The 13,769-nt window shown below is 26.9% G+C and overlaps 1 protein-coding gene across 1 annotated transcript in view; it reads right to left on the reverse strand.

The window, feature by feature from the left end:
• LOC117178493 overlaps window positions 1–13,769 on the reverse strand; it is a 455,271-nt gene that overhangs the window by 18,068 nt on the left and 423,434 nt on the right. Inside the window, exon 8 of the mRNA XM_033369920.1 lies at window positions 12,329–12,466. Within this exon, the coding sequence (XP_033225811.1) occupies window positions 12,329–12,466 (138 nt within the window). The remainder of the gene's footprint in view (window positions 1–12,328; window positions 12,467–13,769) is intronic.

Here is a 13,769-nt window from a genome sequence, read left to right on the forward strand (position 1 = left end):
CCGGATTGTTTTTTGTATTATACTTGTTTGACGATGATACCGAAAATGTTGTTTGTATTTACGTATTTCTAACGGCTTAGCAGATCCTTCTAGAAAGATGCAATTTGTATTTTTTTGAAGAAAATTTTCAAGGGTTATACTCGTTCAGACCCACCGATTCTGAATTTTTAAATTAAAAGTAACTAATTTATTAATTATAAATTTTTCATTCATCAATTTTAATCTCATTTATGAGCCAAAAAAGGTTTGACAATCTCAGCCAACACAAGGATCGTCTTGAGTCAAGTAAACATCATCTTAGCCAAGACAAGGCTCGACTTAAGACAAGTAAACGCCGTTTTACCTGTCGTAGCAATAAAAATAAGACGAAGGCCTATGTCTCGACTTAGTCTTGAGACACAGTCAGACATCAAAGTCTTGGAGACAAACTCAAGATATAACCACGTTAAACTCAAGTCGAAGCATTTTTACTCGGGATACTTCACCGGACAATAAGAATTGTCAATTTCAGAAACTATTTTATAAACAAATTATTGTTAATTTGACTACTGTTAATAAATATATGTTCTTTTTCACAAAATTGCCTGCCAGTGACTCCAAAAGGACCTTATTAATTAGAAAACTTGATCAGATAACAATATTTACTATTTATTTAAATAAATTTCATAAACGTATACAGATTTTTGTTAGTTTTTAAACCCGAATTTAGTTTTTGAATTGAAATTAATTAAATAACCAATTTTAGCGTCTGAACAAAGGCTCCTGATAAATAAGCTCCTTTCTAAGTCATTATTAGTCGACTTAGTAAACAAATAAATCAAAATTTTAACATGTATTCAAGTTTTAAATTTCATTATGAAACTGCTTTTAAAGTAAGGAATTATTGCTTGCTAATGAATTAGCATTAGAAAATAATTTTTCCAAGTTCACAAAACGCTGTCTGCTGGTTAAAAATTGACGAGAGTCTGCAATTTTAAAATAAAATTTATAATAATAAAGAGAAAAGTTGCCACCTGACAAATTATCCTAATAATTGAGGTCCTTCTCGAGTAATTGGCAATCTATTTCCTAATAAGAAAACATTGATTTTTTTTGAAGAGTGGTTAAGCTGCGCATTTTTTTATTAAATTATTTTAGACCTGACGTCTGCCAGTTGAGAATGGATGAAAATCTTTATTTCATTATTCAATTAGTTTATTACAATCAAAATTACTTTCGATTTTTATAATGGTAACTAAGCATTGTTTTTGCATCGAAAAAAATAGAAGAATAAAGTCTCAGAGAAATTTAAAATCTTTAAATAGTACTTTTAATTATTAATTCGTTCATATTAAAACAATTAAATGTTTTAACATGTGGGATATTATTTGAAAACAGTTTCTTTCTTCAATTAATGACGTTTTACATTAATTTAAGTTGCTGAAAAAATAGGATTTTTTAAAACTCTTTTTTTAAATATTAACCATGTTCTTAAATAAAAAGTTATTAAAACTTAATTTGCACATTTCACTTTGAAACTAAGTTAACTTTCGTACAAAAATAGCTCAAATCAGAGCAAAATCGTAAATTCTAGATTAATTTATCCAAAGAAACCTTTTCTTGTCCAACTTTACGCCGTTCAGTGGTACGACATTGTTTTAGTCTGTCACAGGTATCTTTTACTCTTCCGCGCTCCACAAAATATTCTACTAATTTACTTGATCAGAAATCAGTTTTTATATAAATAGAAATGAATTTATAATAATTTATTTAAATATACGAAAACTCAGTTCACATAAAGAATCAATTATGATTGAATTAAATATATAAGCTATAAACTCTTTTTTATTTGCATTGAATTCCGATCAAATGAATTGACTTTACAGTTAGATCAACAAAATATTATTTTTTTATTGTACTACTTTTGGAAAGAGAATAGGTATTTCGAATTAACTTCTTTCAACGACAGGTAAAAAGAAAATATTTTTTTAAAGATTGACATATCGAAAAGTTTTCTACAAAAAATACCACTTGCTTTTTTGTGATTTCCTTTATAACTTACGAAAAAAATAAAAAATTTAATTGAAAGAAAAAAATAGGAAGTATTAAAAATGATTAAGCGCTCATATTATTGATCGGATGTGTTCCTGTATATAAGCAGAAATTTAAAAAAAATGTTGGGCTTTCCCATAATTCTTCTTTATTATTTTCATTGAATTTTGAAAACATGAGAAGAAGATTTTTAGGAAAACCTCAGTTTTTTTATTATATCCAATATTTTTAAAACGTTTTATTAATAAGGCGTAAAATACGTGGGAATTTATTTTCAATCTAGGTAATGATTCATGCAAATAAAAAATCATTCTGATACCATGCCCCAGACTTTTCGTAAAATGTTGTCTTAATTGAAATTGATTTGGTCGAGATTTTCATCCACTTGAATTGATTTCAAATGTATTTAATTTAATTCGACAAAAATTAACTACAAAGTGCATAGCCGAATTCAGAATAGATTAATGAGATTTTTTATAAACTTCGATTGAAACTCGATCGAATAATACTTTAGTAGTTTCATAGTTTACTATTAAATAAATGCAAAATCTGCAAATTCTTGGCTTTACAAATATTCTGTTAAAAATTCTAAAACTTTTCTCACGATTTTTATTTCTCTCCACAATTTAAAAAAACAGGAAAGTTAATTTGATAATATAAAAATCCAACTAAACTAAACGTCATCTCTATTTTATGTTAACAGAGAGAATTTAAGAGAGAGATAAAATGTCATATTCTCATACATTCTCCAACTTCAACTCAGTGCTAATAATGCATATTAGCGCAGTAAAATATAAAAGTGACATTAAATTTTACGTCCCCTGGAAACTTGGTAACGGTCATTGCATTTTGTATTTTACGTAGTTCAATTCTAACAATTTTATATTTTTGCTGAATGGTATTCAAGGCGGCACCAGAATACTCGTTATGGATAAAGTTTGAAAGCATTTCTCACGCGATTGCGTCAACAAGAGCGAGGAATTTTTCAAACTTCTTGAACCAAGAGCTCGCATGGAAACTCGCAAGTTTTTTGCTGTGAAATCTATAATCCTAAAGAATTGAAATGAAAAGATGAATGTGCAAGTAATTTAAATTCCGGAAAAAAGAGCCACATATTTGAATTTTGAGCATTTCAAGACCAATTATTTTCACAGGTAGTGGAAACCTTCCTAAAGTGGATAATGCAAACTACTGTGGATAATCATCAATTAAGAGCACAAATAAAAAAAAAATTTATTTCAAATTATTTGCGCGTTTCTTGTCTTAACTATTTTTCAAATTACATTAATTATTTTACATAGATTAGTATTTATAATTAAGTATAATCCACTGTGGATTGCACTATCCATTTTAGGGACGTTTTTTCTATTTTTTATTGTTTTGGTAGCATAAAATATACAAAAGTTTTTACGCTCATGTTGTAGGTAAATTTTATAATAAAATTGATTAAAAATTTTTAGTATTCATTTAGGAAATAATTTTAAGAGAAACAAGAATCTTTTCTTGTTTAAAAAAATATATGTATTTTTTTGATTGAATATATATAGAAACCTAAAACAGAATTTGGATAATGAAAACATGTTATAAATATAGTGCAATAGGAAGTAATTAAAAAGAAATTTTTCTCTGATGTAAAATGCTGCACATGTCTAGCCTCAATAAAGTGTTATTTAAAAAAGCTTGTTTATGCTGCTTTAATTCTAATTATGATTTCGATATGCCTCCTAAGTAATTAAAGCCTTTAATGTCAAAATTGGGTTGAAATTTTGATCATATTTTCATAGAGAATTCTGAAACATTATAGGCTTTGAATATTAATAACTGTAATTAAAATGTTTGAAATTGCAAACTATGCCGCTGGCAATGTCAAGGAATTAATAAATATGAGACACCTTTTTTTTCTTCAACAACTTTCTTTTTAGGCTCAACACTACTTGAGCACTAGGCTAATTATGAAAAAATTGTCAAATTTTTTGTAGGTCTTATCCCTGGAAGAAATTGAGATAATTTAAATTTTTGCCTCAGCTTGCAGTGAAATCTACACTCCTTAGAGTTTCTTAATAAAATTTGAAATACTCAAAGATGATCAAAATGACCTGCATTTCTCCAAAAAAGTGAAAAGTGAATTTAGTCAAAAGAGCCACATATAAATAAAATGCATATAGACAAACTTTTTTTATTAAGCTTGGCTAGTTGTCCGGAATTTTCAGGACTATTCCATCTCTTTTTCCCCGCCTTTCAATTTTTTAAAACGATTGTACTCAGTCTTTAAAAAAATTTAATTTTTACGACCTAAAGGCTGCTCAAATTACCTGGCATAACTTTGGTTAAAAATTACCTAATTTTACAATATTTCAGAAATTTTAAGTAACAAATAAATTAAAATATGGAAGATATTTATTAACTAAATAGAAATATTCCGAAAGTAAAAGTTGATGAGACTGAAAAATTTCAGAAATTTTAAATTTCCAACATTTCAACTTTACAAAATCAGTAAATTCGCGAAATTTTTAATCACAAAAATTCAAAATTTCTCTAAGATTTACAATTTCCAACCACTTTAGCTTCCTTTCAGAAGAAGTTATGTAATAGTGACAATTAAATAAAGGTATAACACACTTTTTCGTTAACACGAGAACTTTTTTTATTTAATTTGTATTATTTTATATTTGATAATTAAGTATCTTTAGAATTCTATATTTAAATTACTTTATCATATTGATAAAACCTTAAAATAGTATAAGAAAGAAAAAATTCTATGTAGAATAAAATATACACTTTACATGTACTTGTATACTTTATTAACTAAATTATTATCTAGTCTGCAATGCAAAACTTTCATCAAGTATTTGTAGTACCGAAAATCCAATCTTTGAAGAAAATAGTTGTCATATGAATTTGAAAATCAAAACAATATTACTGATGATGTCATTTTGTTTAGAAAAGATTTTTTTTTTTTTTTAATTTCTATAATGTTTTTGGCAACTGAATTTTTCTTACCTCCGGTTTTTACGAATTTTTTAAAAATGTTTAAAGTTGGTAAATGGTGGCTTATTTGTTCGAATAAAATATTATCTACATCTATACTGTTGCTAATTTTTAAAATAAAGTTTTCTAAGGCTTAAATCTTTAAAAAAATTTTGTTCAAATAAAATTTTAAAAACCTCACTTATGTATTCATAAATATTATCTACCTAATTTTAAAATTGAAAACAGGAGATTTATAAGAAATTTTTTTTCCGAAAAATAAGCCACGATCTACTAGAATATACGAATTTTTAAGAAATTGACACAGTGACAGTAGCAAGAAATTCATGCACAAAAACTATTGTCCAAAAATAATTCTTTTTTATAAGTCTGAAGCTAGTTTCGCAAAAAAGAATATTTTTTCTTTCATATAACGTGACTCTCAAAATAATTTAAATTCTCTAATCCGTTATTCATCATAAAAAAGTTTATCAGAGAGACCTTTTTATAGTGTTTCTGAATATATTTTTAAGGAATAAATAAAAACGGATATTTAAAATTATTTTTCTCAGACAAGCAATAAATGTTAAGGTTAAATGAAAACAATATTAATATTAACGTAAATCAGAGTTAAAAACTAGAAGTCGGAATTTTTATTTTTTGTTGGCCCAATTGCGGAAATATCGTAAAATGTTTCTTTTATCATTTTAAATCCCCAGATTCAATCCAATAACCTCAAATCAGGTGTTTACAATCTTCTGTAATTTTTGTCCCATTTCAACGACGATTCACGTAAAGTTGAAAATGGTTGCGGAAAACGTTTGCTGGAGAAAAATTCCAGTTGGAGGAAAACCGATTGTATTCAATTATAAACTTTACTTTCGCAATGCATAAAATTTATAAAAATAAAGTTTTTTAGCCAAAATTTCCCTTCCTGCATGTGAATATATTAAAAATAATTGTATTAAACATAAAACGATATAATCATTTGCTTAAAACGATATCTACAAATTAAACTTATTGAATGGAGGCACCACTGAAATTTTTATCCATAGAAATATTAATATAAACCTTACAAGTTAATATTAGTTAATCTTTTGTTTCTATTAATTCCAGTTTAAAAAATCACATCACGAGAGAAAAAAAGAAATAAAAATATTACCGGCCGTTTTTAAAACGCATTTTTGAAGCACTTTTGAAGGTCCACATTATTGAAAATTCCATGTGCGAAGATCTTCCGAATACTCTAAAAAACATATGAAAAGACTATTAATAGTAATATTAAAGCTTAACATTTTAAGTTTTCTGCGGATCCTAACAATGGCGCCTCCTCTTAAAGTTATAAAATACATTCCATATAAAAATTTCTTTTTAATTAGAAAATTTAATCAATTTATCAAAATGCATAATTAAAAGGAAATTCAAAAACTACGTCACATCTGAGGGTGGGGGAGTAACAGATTTCGTGACGATTTGTAACGTAGGATAAAACATCTAAATAGACATTTTACATTTTTTCCCCATTCATCGTTCTTTTCCTCATGTTGACAATTTTTTAAAGGATTTTCGCTTAAGGTTCAATTAGCTTTAATAAGGTATTGGGTAGAAGATTTAAGTATTTTGCTGATTTTTTTAATGAAAATTAATCTTCTTAAGGCCATGTCATGAGTAGGTCACACGACCAGATTCCTACCTTACCGCAACTTTTTTTATTTCCCAACTTATATTCACACGAAACGCCACATCGAGTTGAAAGTTTGGGATACTAAACAAGAAGAACTAAGAATGGTGGATCTGGTCCTAAATTTGTATAATTATGAAAAAAGTTTTTTTTTGTGAATAATTTTTTTTGTTGCTTTTTTTATAATTATTAAAGTTTAGGACCAGGCCCACATTTCTTAGTGCTTCTTATTTATTACCCAAATTTTCAACTCGATGTGGCGCTTAGTGCGAAAATAAGTTGGGAAATAAGACAGGTGGCGGTAAGGTAGGAATCTGGCTACGTGACCCACTCGTAACATGGTCTTAAATGAAAGTTTAACTAATACACTTTTGGCTGAAAATTAATAGCGTTTAGCTCAAATTTCAACTATCCCACTTTTTATTTGGAATCAAATACATTTTCTGGTTTAAAATTCATCTCTATTGTAAAAAATACATCCTTTTTTTTAATTTAGCTCTTTTAGAAGAGATATAACCTTTTTCGGTTAAAACTGCAACTGTTCGATGAAAATTAATCTCTTCTACATATTGGTTTAGGATTTAACGTTTTTGGATTTTTTAACCTCTTTTTTCGTTGAATTTAATTGTTTTTTTATTAAAATTTATATACTTTTTTGGTTGCAATATCAATTATTATATTTTTTGTTAAGAATGCAATTATTTTGTTAGAAATTTAACTATTGAAAATTCAACTGTATTCTACAAAATTCGTCCTTTTGGATTGAAAATTCAACTATTTGTTTGGAAACGCAACAGTTCATGGTTGAAGTTTAATCTTTTTTTATTAAAACCTTGACCGTTTGACTTTATTGAAAATGCACACCGTTTGGTTCATAATTAAATTTTGTTATTGAACATTCAACCATTTGGTTAAAAATTTATTTGTGTAGGTCGACAATTCTAAAATTTATTTCAAAAATGATCTTTTTTGTTTGAAAATTCAACTATGACGGATAAGTTCTGGGTTGAAAATTCATATTTTTGGGTTAAAAATTACACTGTTTTTAGAGAATTCGCCTTCTTAGTACAAAAATTCAGCGATTTAGTTTAACTTTTTTCTCTCGTGATTGAAGAATTTTGCCTTAGTGGAAATTCAAATATTTTTTATCAAATTACTCTCTTTTGGTAGAAATTCCATCTTTATCAGTTTAGAATTCAACCATTTCTTAGAATTTTAGGTATTCTGCTAGTATTCTTCTTTGTAGCATCAACATTCAACTATTTCATAAAAAAATGCAAATAATTTTTTTAGGTTTGTCCCGTCTGCTTTATAGTTCCACTATTTGGTTATAAATGATACCTTTTCGGTTGATTATAAAATTTTATTTCGGAAATTTCAACTTCATGCCTAAAAACTCATTTTTGTAGGTCAACAATTCCAAACATTTTTTAAAAAGTCATCTTCCTTTTAGAAAATGCGGCTGCGTTGTTGAGCAATCATATTTTTGCATTGAAAATTCTTCTTCTTTGCATTGAAAAGATCTTGGTTAAAAATTCATATTCTTGCGTTGAAACTCTGACTGTTTTTTTATGTACAGAATTCGCATTCTTCCTTGGAAATTGCAACAATTTGATTGAAATTTTTTCCTCTCTTGACTGAAGAATTTTTTCTCATTGACGATTCATCTTTTTTGTCGAAAACTTGTCTCTTTTGGTAGACATTTTCACTTTTTCTGTTTAAAGTGCAACTTTTTGTTTGGAAATTCATCTTTTTTTTAATACTAGTTTAAGCGTGTAATATTATTGTAAATTTGTGTTTTTTCGGTTAAAATATCAAATGAAAATTTAAATAATTAGTTAAAAGTAGAAATTTTATATTAAAAATAAATTTCTCTTGATAAGGGCTGATAATTTTATTAGGAAATTTTACTAAATTGCTGGAAATTAAATTATAATCAAAATTAAACTATTTTGTTAAACGTTAAACTATCTTGTTGAAAATCAAATTAGTTTGTTAAAATCGTAACTTTTTGTTTGAACATACGTCTTTTTTGTTGAAAAGTTCTTTTTTTATTGTGACTTTTTAGTAAAAATGTTTTTTTTTTGTGGAAAATTAAACCACCTTCTAAAAAATTCGTCTTTTCGGCTTAAGGATTTGACCATTTGTTTAGAAATGCAACTTTTCTGGCTGAATTTGATTCCTTTTTATTGGAAAATTCAAGAATTTAATTAAAAATTCGAAGAACTGTTTGGTTTTAAATGCAACTCCGTGGTCTAAGATTAATTTGTTTATTGACTATTTAACTGTCTGAGCTTTGTATAAGGATCTGTATCAAAAAGCGAGAGATAGAGAGGGGTGGAAACATTTCTCAAAATAGCCTAATGTAATTTTTAAAGGGCCCCTAAATTAAATTGTTTTTTTTTTTAATATTGAACCTGCCTAATGATTTATCAAGTTTGAAGGTTTTTTACGGCCACGTTAACGCTACCGTCGCTTGGTTTACCACATTCATCTGGAAAGTTTGTAGAAAGAGTTACGCTTTGCCTTTCCTATACATTTTACGACCGACATTAAACGGACACGTAACGAAGATCCCATTAATTTTATCTCCTACTGTGATATTGATGGGCACTAAAATAAATATTTCATCGAATACCAAGTTACTATAAAGACAATATGGTTCTAATCCTCCGAAATTTCTCTTAATTTCAGAAAATGTATTACTGAATCATAAAATAAAGTAAAATAAATCAAGAACCCAGAAAAAATGGGCGAATAAAATTACGTGTATGAATTCCAAGTCGAACTCACAGTGAACAAACATTTATCTTGTGGTGGGATTCCACGCTGGCTTCTTATTTGTTTAGTTAAAAAAATAATAATTGACCAAGATTTTACTTTCAAAAAGTGTTTTTTTTAAGTTATTTCCCTTTTTCTATTTTGGACACCTTTTGCGTCTTTAGAACACGAATTTCTCTAGTTCACTCACAGCACTTATGTAATATTTTTTTATTATGTTGAAAAACATAATAGACGATACCTGAATGAAAGGAGTTTTTTCATTCACACAAATATTAAAATTATTATCAGTTTGTTTGAAACTCATATAAATATAAATTTTATAAGATTCTTGCGAAAGTCAAAAAAAAATTTGACTCGAATTTGTTTTAACATTTTAAAAAATCTTTTATTAAGATGTGCATTTTTTAAAATCTTTTACGCTATACAATTTTTTCCATCCCTTTCAATTTTCTAAATATTTCTTGAATTTAATCTTTTTTTTATTTTCCAATCTCATCAAAATGAAACATTTAGCTTTAAAATTATTTACTCTTACGAAATTTAAAGAAAAGTTTTGAAATGTTCTAAAATCTTTTTTAATTTCATATTGATGTCCATTTTTCAAAACAAAAAGATCATAAAACGTTTTCCCATAAATATGAAGAACATTATTTTTTTAATTCTCTGAAAAATTTTTAAACGTCTAATATTTTTAAATTATTCGAAGTTTTAAAAACATTAGAAATGTTTTGAAATCTTTTCAAATATTCTCTTGAAATTAATTTTTCTAAATAAAATATCATTTTAAGTTTTCCTAGAAACCTATCTTTTTCATTTTCTTGAAACATTACAAAACTTCTTAAATATCTTATACGTTTTTATTACTTTTTATTCATTTCAAAATTTGGTGCAATTTAAAACTTTTTACAAATGTGCAAAAACTATTTTTGTTTTTTTTTTGATTGAGTGAAATTTACACTTTTTTGGAAGAAGTTGAGTATGTCAAATCTGAATTTTGTTGTGCTTTGATTGAAAAACATTGGATTTTTCTTTTTTTTACGTCTTATACAACAAATCAAACAAAATTCTTTTTTATTTATAATTTCTTACTGATTTTACATGAGAAAACGATATGAAAGGATATACAGGGATAAGCTAAAAATAAATCGCAATTTTAAATTCTATTGTTAATCGGGCAACTGAAAAATCTTAAATCATATTGCAAAAGTCCCCGAAAAAATACATTCAAGATATAACATTTCCGAAATTATTTCTCAAATAAAAAAATTTCGGACGAAAATTCCCTAATTTGAGAATTTAAACAATTAGAAAAATTGTTTTTTAATCAATCATATTTAATTGCCGAATATAGATGTAATTATAAAATATTTTTATCAACAGTTTTTTTGTGTATGTTGTGAAGAAACTTGTATTGAGAAATTTGTTCTAAAATTATAATTATTAGTTTAAAGTCAAAGAATATTTCATGATTGCATTTATAATTTATTAATAATATTAATCACAGATATAATCTTTTTAATTATTTGAATTATATAATTTTATAATTTGAGAATTTTCTATTTTCAGTTATTTTATAGTGTCTGATATGTTCAAGTTCAGCAATTTCTGTCTCTAATTTTGTTATTAATAAATTTTCAAATTCGGTAATATTATAAACTGTTAGCTAATTGTGTTATTCGGAATTTTTATATTTCGGCTTATACTTTATTTTATTTATACTTAGCTTTACTCGATGCTTATTCAGCAAATGCCTCTCAGTTATTAATAGTACTTCAAATCTATTAAATCAATTCTAAAGACGACATAATCAATTGAAGATGTTACTTTTCAAGTGAAAGATCTTTTAATCTTATTTGTGTTACTGGAAGAAAAAAATTAAGTAAAATAGCAAAAAAATGACATTGTAAAGCATAATAAAAAAATAAAATTTCGAAACAATTTATATGAAGCACATAGACTTTTTAATTTTATCTCCATACAGATATTCTGAAGTAAAACATAAAGAAATATACAATAAAAAAGTACAATAACAAAAAAAAAAATTTCAAGTGAAATCTTGGGCTAAAGTATTCAAAAAACCGATGATGTTAAGGGCTTGTGTTTGTGAGTCCGCACTGGAATCCAAAATGAACAATAGGTAAGGTATTTTTCAAGCCGAAAATCATATCTCTAGAAAAAAATGTTTTCCATCCTTTAAATATTGAAATCATATTATCAGTCATTTATTACGAAAAAAAGATTATTTTTCACGAAAAAAGGTTTAAACTTACGAAACTGATGCATTTTAATCATAATATTTACAATTAAGCATTTTCTAACTGTCAACTCCTACTAACTTTTTAAAAATGGTTAAATTTTAATATATCGTTGCTTATTTTTTGGTTAAAACATTCCCTACAACTATACTAATTAGAATTTCTAAAATAAGTATATTACCTAAAAATATATTTATTTGTTTGAAAACTATGTTTTTTTAATTGTCGTAAAGATTTCAGTCACAAAAAAATTTAATTTTGAAATTGGAAACAGTATAGTTAGAAAGATCATTTTTTTCGAAAAAATAATCCATCATTTTCTAAAATTCAACCATTTTTAAAACTTGGTAAGAAGTAAAAAAACATGTTCAAAAGAAAATTTTTTATTTAAAATATTGCTTTTTATTAAAAATGAAATCATTATCAATATTATTTTGACTCTGAAATCATAGACATTTTTTCTTCAGAGATCTTATTTTTGGCACAACAACTATGTTAAATAGCTATTACTTGAAAATTATTACAAATGCGGCATTTAAATAAGATTAATCATGAGCATTATGCACAAGATAGCAAATTTGTTGAATAAGAAAATAAAAAAGTTACTCACTCTTATAATACGATGATCTTGAACGAGTTTTCGGACACAGTTAAATACGAATGTGAAGCAAAGACCGAATACGATTAAAGAAAAAACAACCAGAATAATGATGATATGTTCTGAATGAATCAATGAAGTAGCTCCGTTCTGGAACAGAAATATGTACCACTGTTGTTAATTAACTTCTTGAAAAATATTAAGAAAATACTTTAAATTATTTCAAAGTTTATTAGATTCATAAATACACTCTACTCCCGATTATGAACCGCCCAAAACCAAGGCCGGTCCGAAATAGGTAGTCGAGTATATTTGAAAGATTTTTGAGAATGTTAAACTCAGTTTTTAATTATTACAATAATTGTTATGAAGAATTTGTTTAATTTCTTCAAAATAAGATTAGGGGACACTTAAATCTAAAGGTGGTGAGAATATCCATTTTTTGTAAAATTTGATGAAATATAGAAGAATTTCAAACCAGTGTGTGGTAGTGGTGCCCGCATGGCAGAAGTGAATATTTGGTGGATTAACTTTTAAATTGGAATCGTCTTGTTTAATTATCATGAGTTTTCGGGGATCGCATAACAAAAGAGTGGGGATATCAGAGAGACCTCTTTAGATCAACTGTGAATCGCCGCACAAAAGGGAGACACGAAGAGACAGAGAGTAATCCGTTCGTGCTTTTTTTTTTAATTCAGTCCCATCCCAAAAGAAGATGCACTTCAAAAAATAGTTTGAGTCACTTTTTTAGCTTCCTCCATGAAAAAAGTAGTAAATTATTCCAATCAGTGTTCATTTTTAAGCAATATATAAGATGTTAAGTTGTTGACCAGGGTGTAATAATATTCTTGTAGATGGAAGTCAAAATGTCAGTCAATTACTGGTCAATTTATTGAAATTATGTCTGAGAGATTCTTAATACGAGGGTAGTTCAATAAGTCCTTAGAATGAAGCATAAAAACAATCTTTTTTGGGTAAATTTTTTTTTTATTTTTCAACATAATCTCCTTGGAGCTCTATACACTTGGTCAATCGCTTTTCAAGTTTTTTTAATCCTTCATAAAAGTGCGTTTTCGGAAGTTCCTCAAAATAAGCACTTACAGAGACAATGACGTCTTCGTTGTCTGTAAATCTCTGTCCACCGAGCCACTTTTTCAAGTTTGGAAATAAGAAAAAGTCACTGGGGGCTAAATCTGGTGAATACGGTGGGTGTTCGACCAATTCGAATTTTAGTTCTTCAATTTTAGCCATTGAAACGAAGCATGTGTGAACTCGGGCGTTGTTGTGATGAAAGAGAATTTTTTTCTCGCCAAATGTGGTCGTTTTTTTTTAATTTCTTCTTTTAGCTGCACTAATAATGATGCATAATATTCACCAGTGATTGTTTTACCCTTTTCCAAGTAGTCAATAAGTATAATTCCACGTGCATCCCAAAAAACTGCAGCCATAACCT

Source organism: Belonocnema kinseyi, chromosome 8 (genome assembly GCF_010883055.1).
Source record: "Belonocnema kinseyi isolate 2016_QV_RU_SX_M_011 chromosome 8, B_treatae_v1, whole genome shotgun sequence".
Lineage (NCBI taxonomy): Eukaryota > Metazoa > Arthropoda > Insecta > Hymenoptera > Cynipidae > Belonocnema > Belonocnema kinseyi.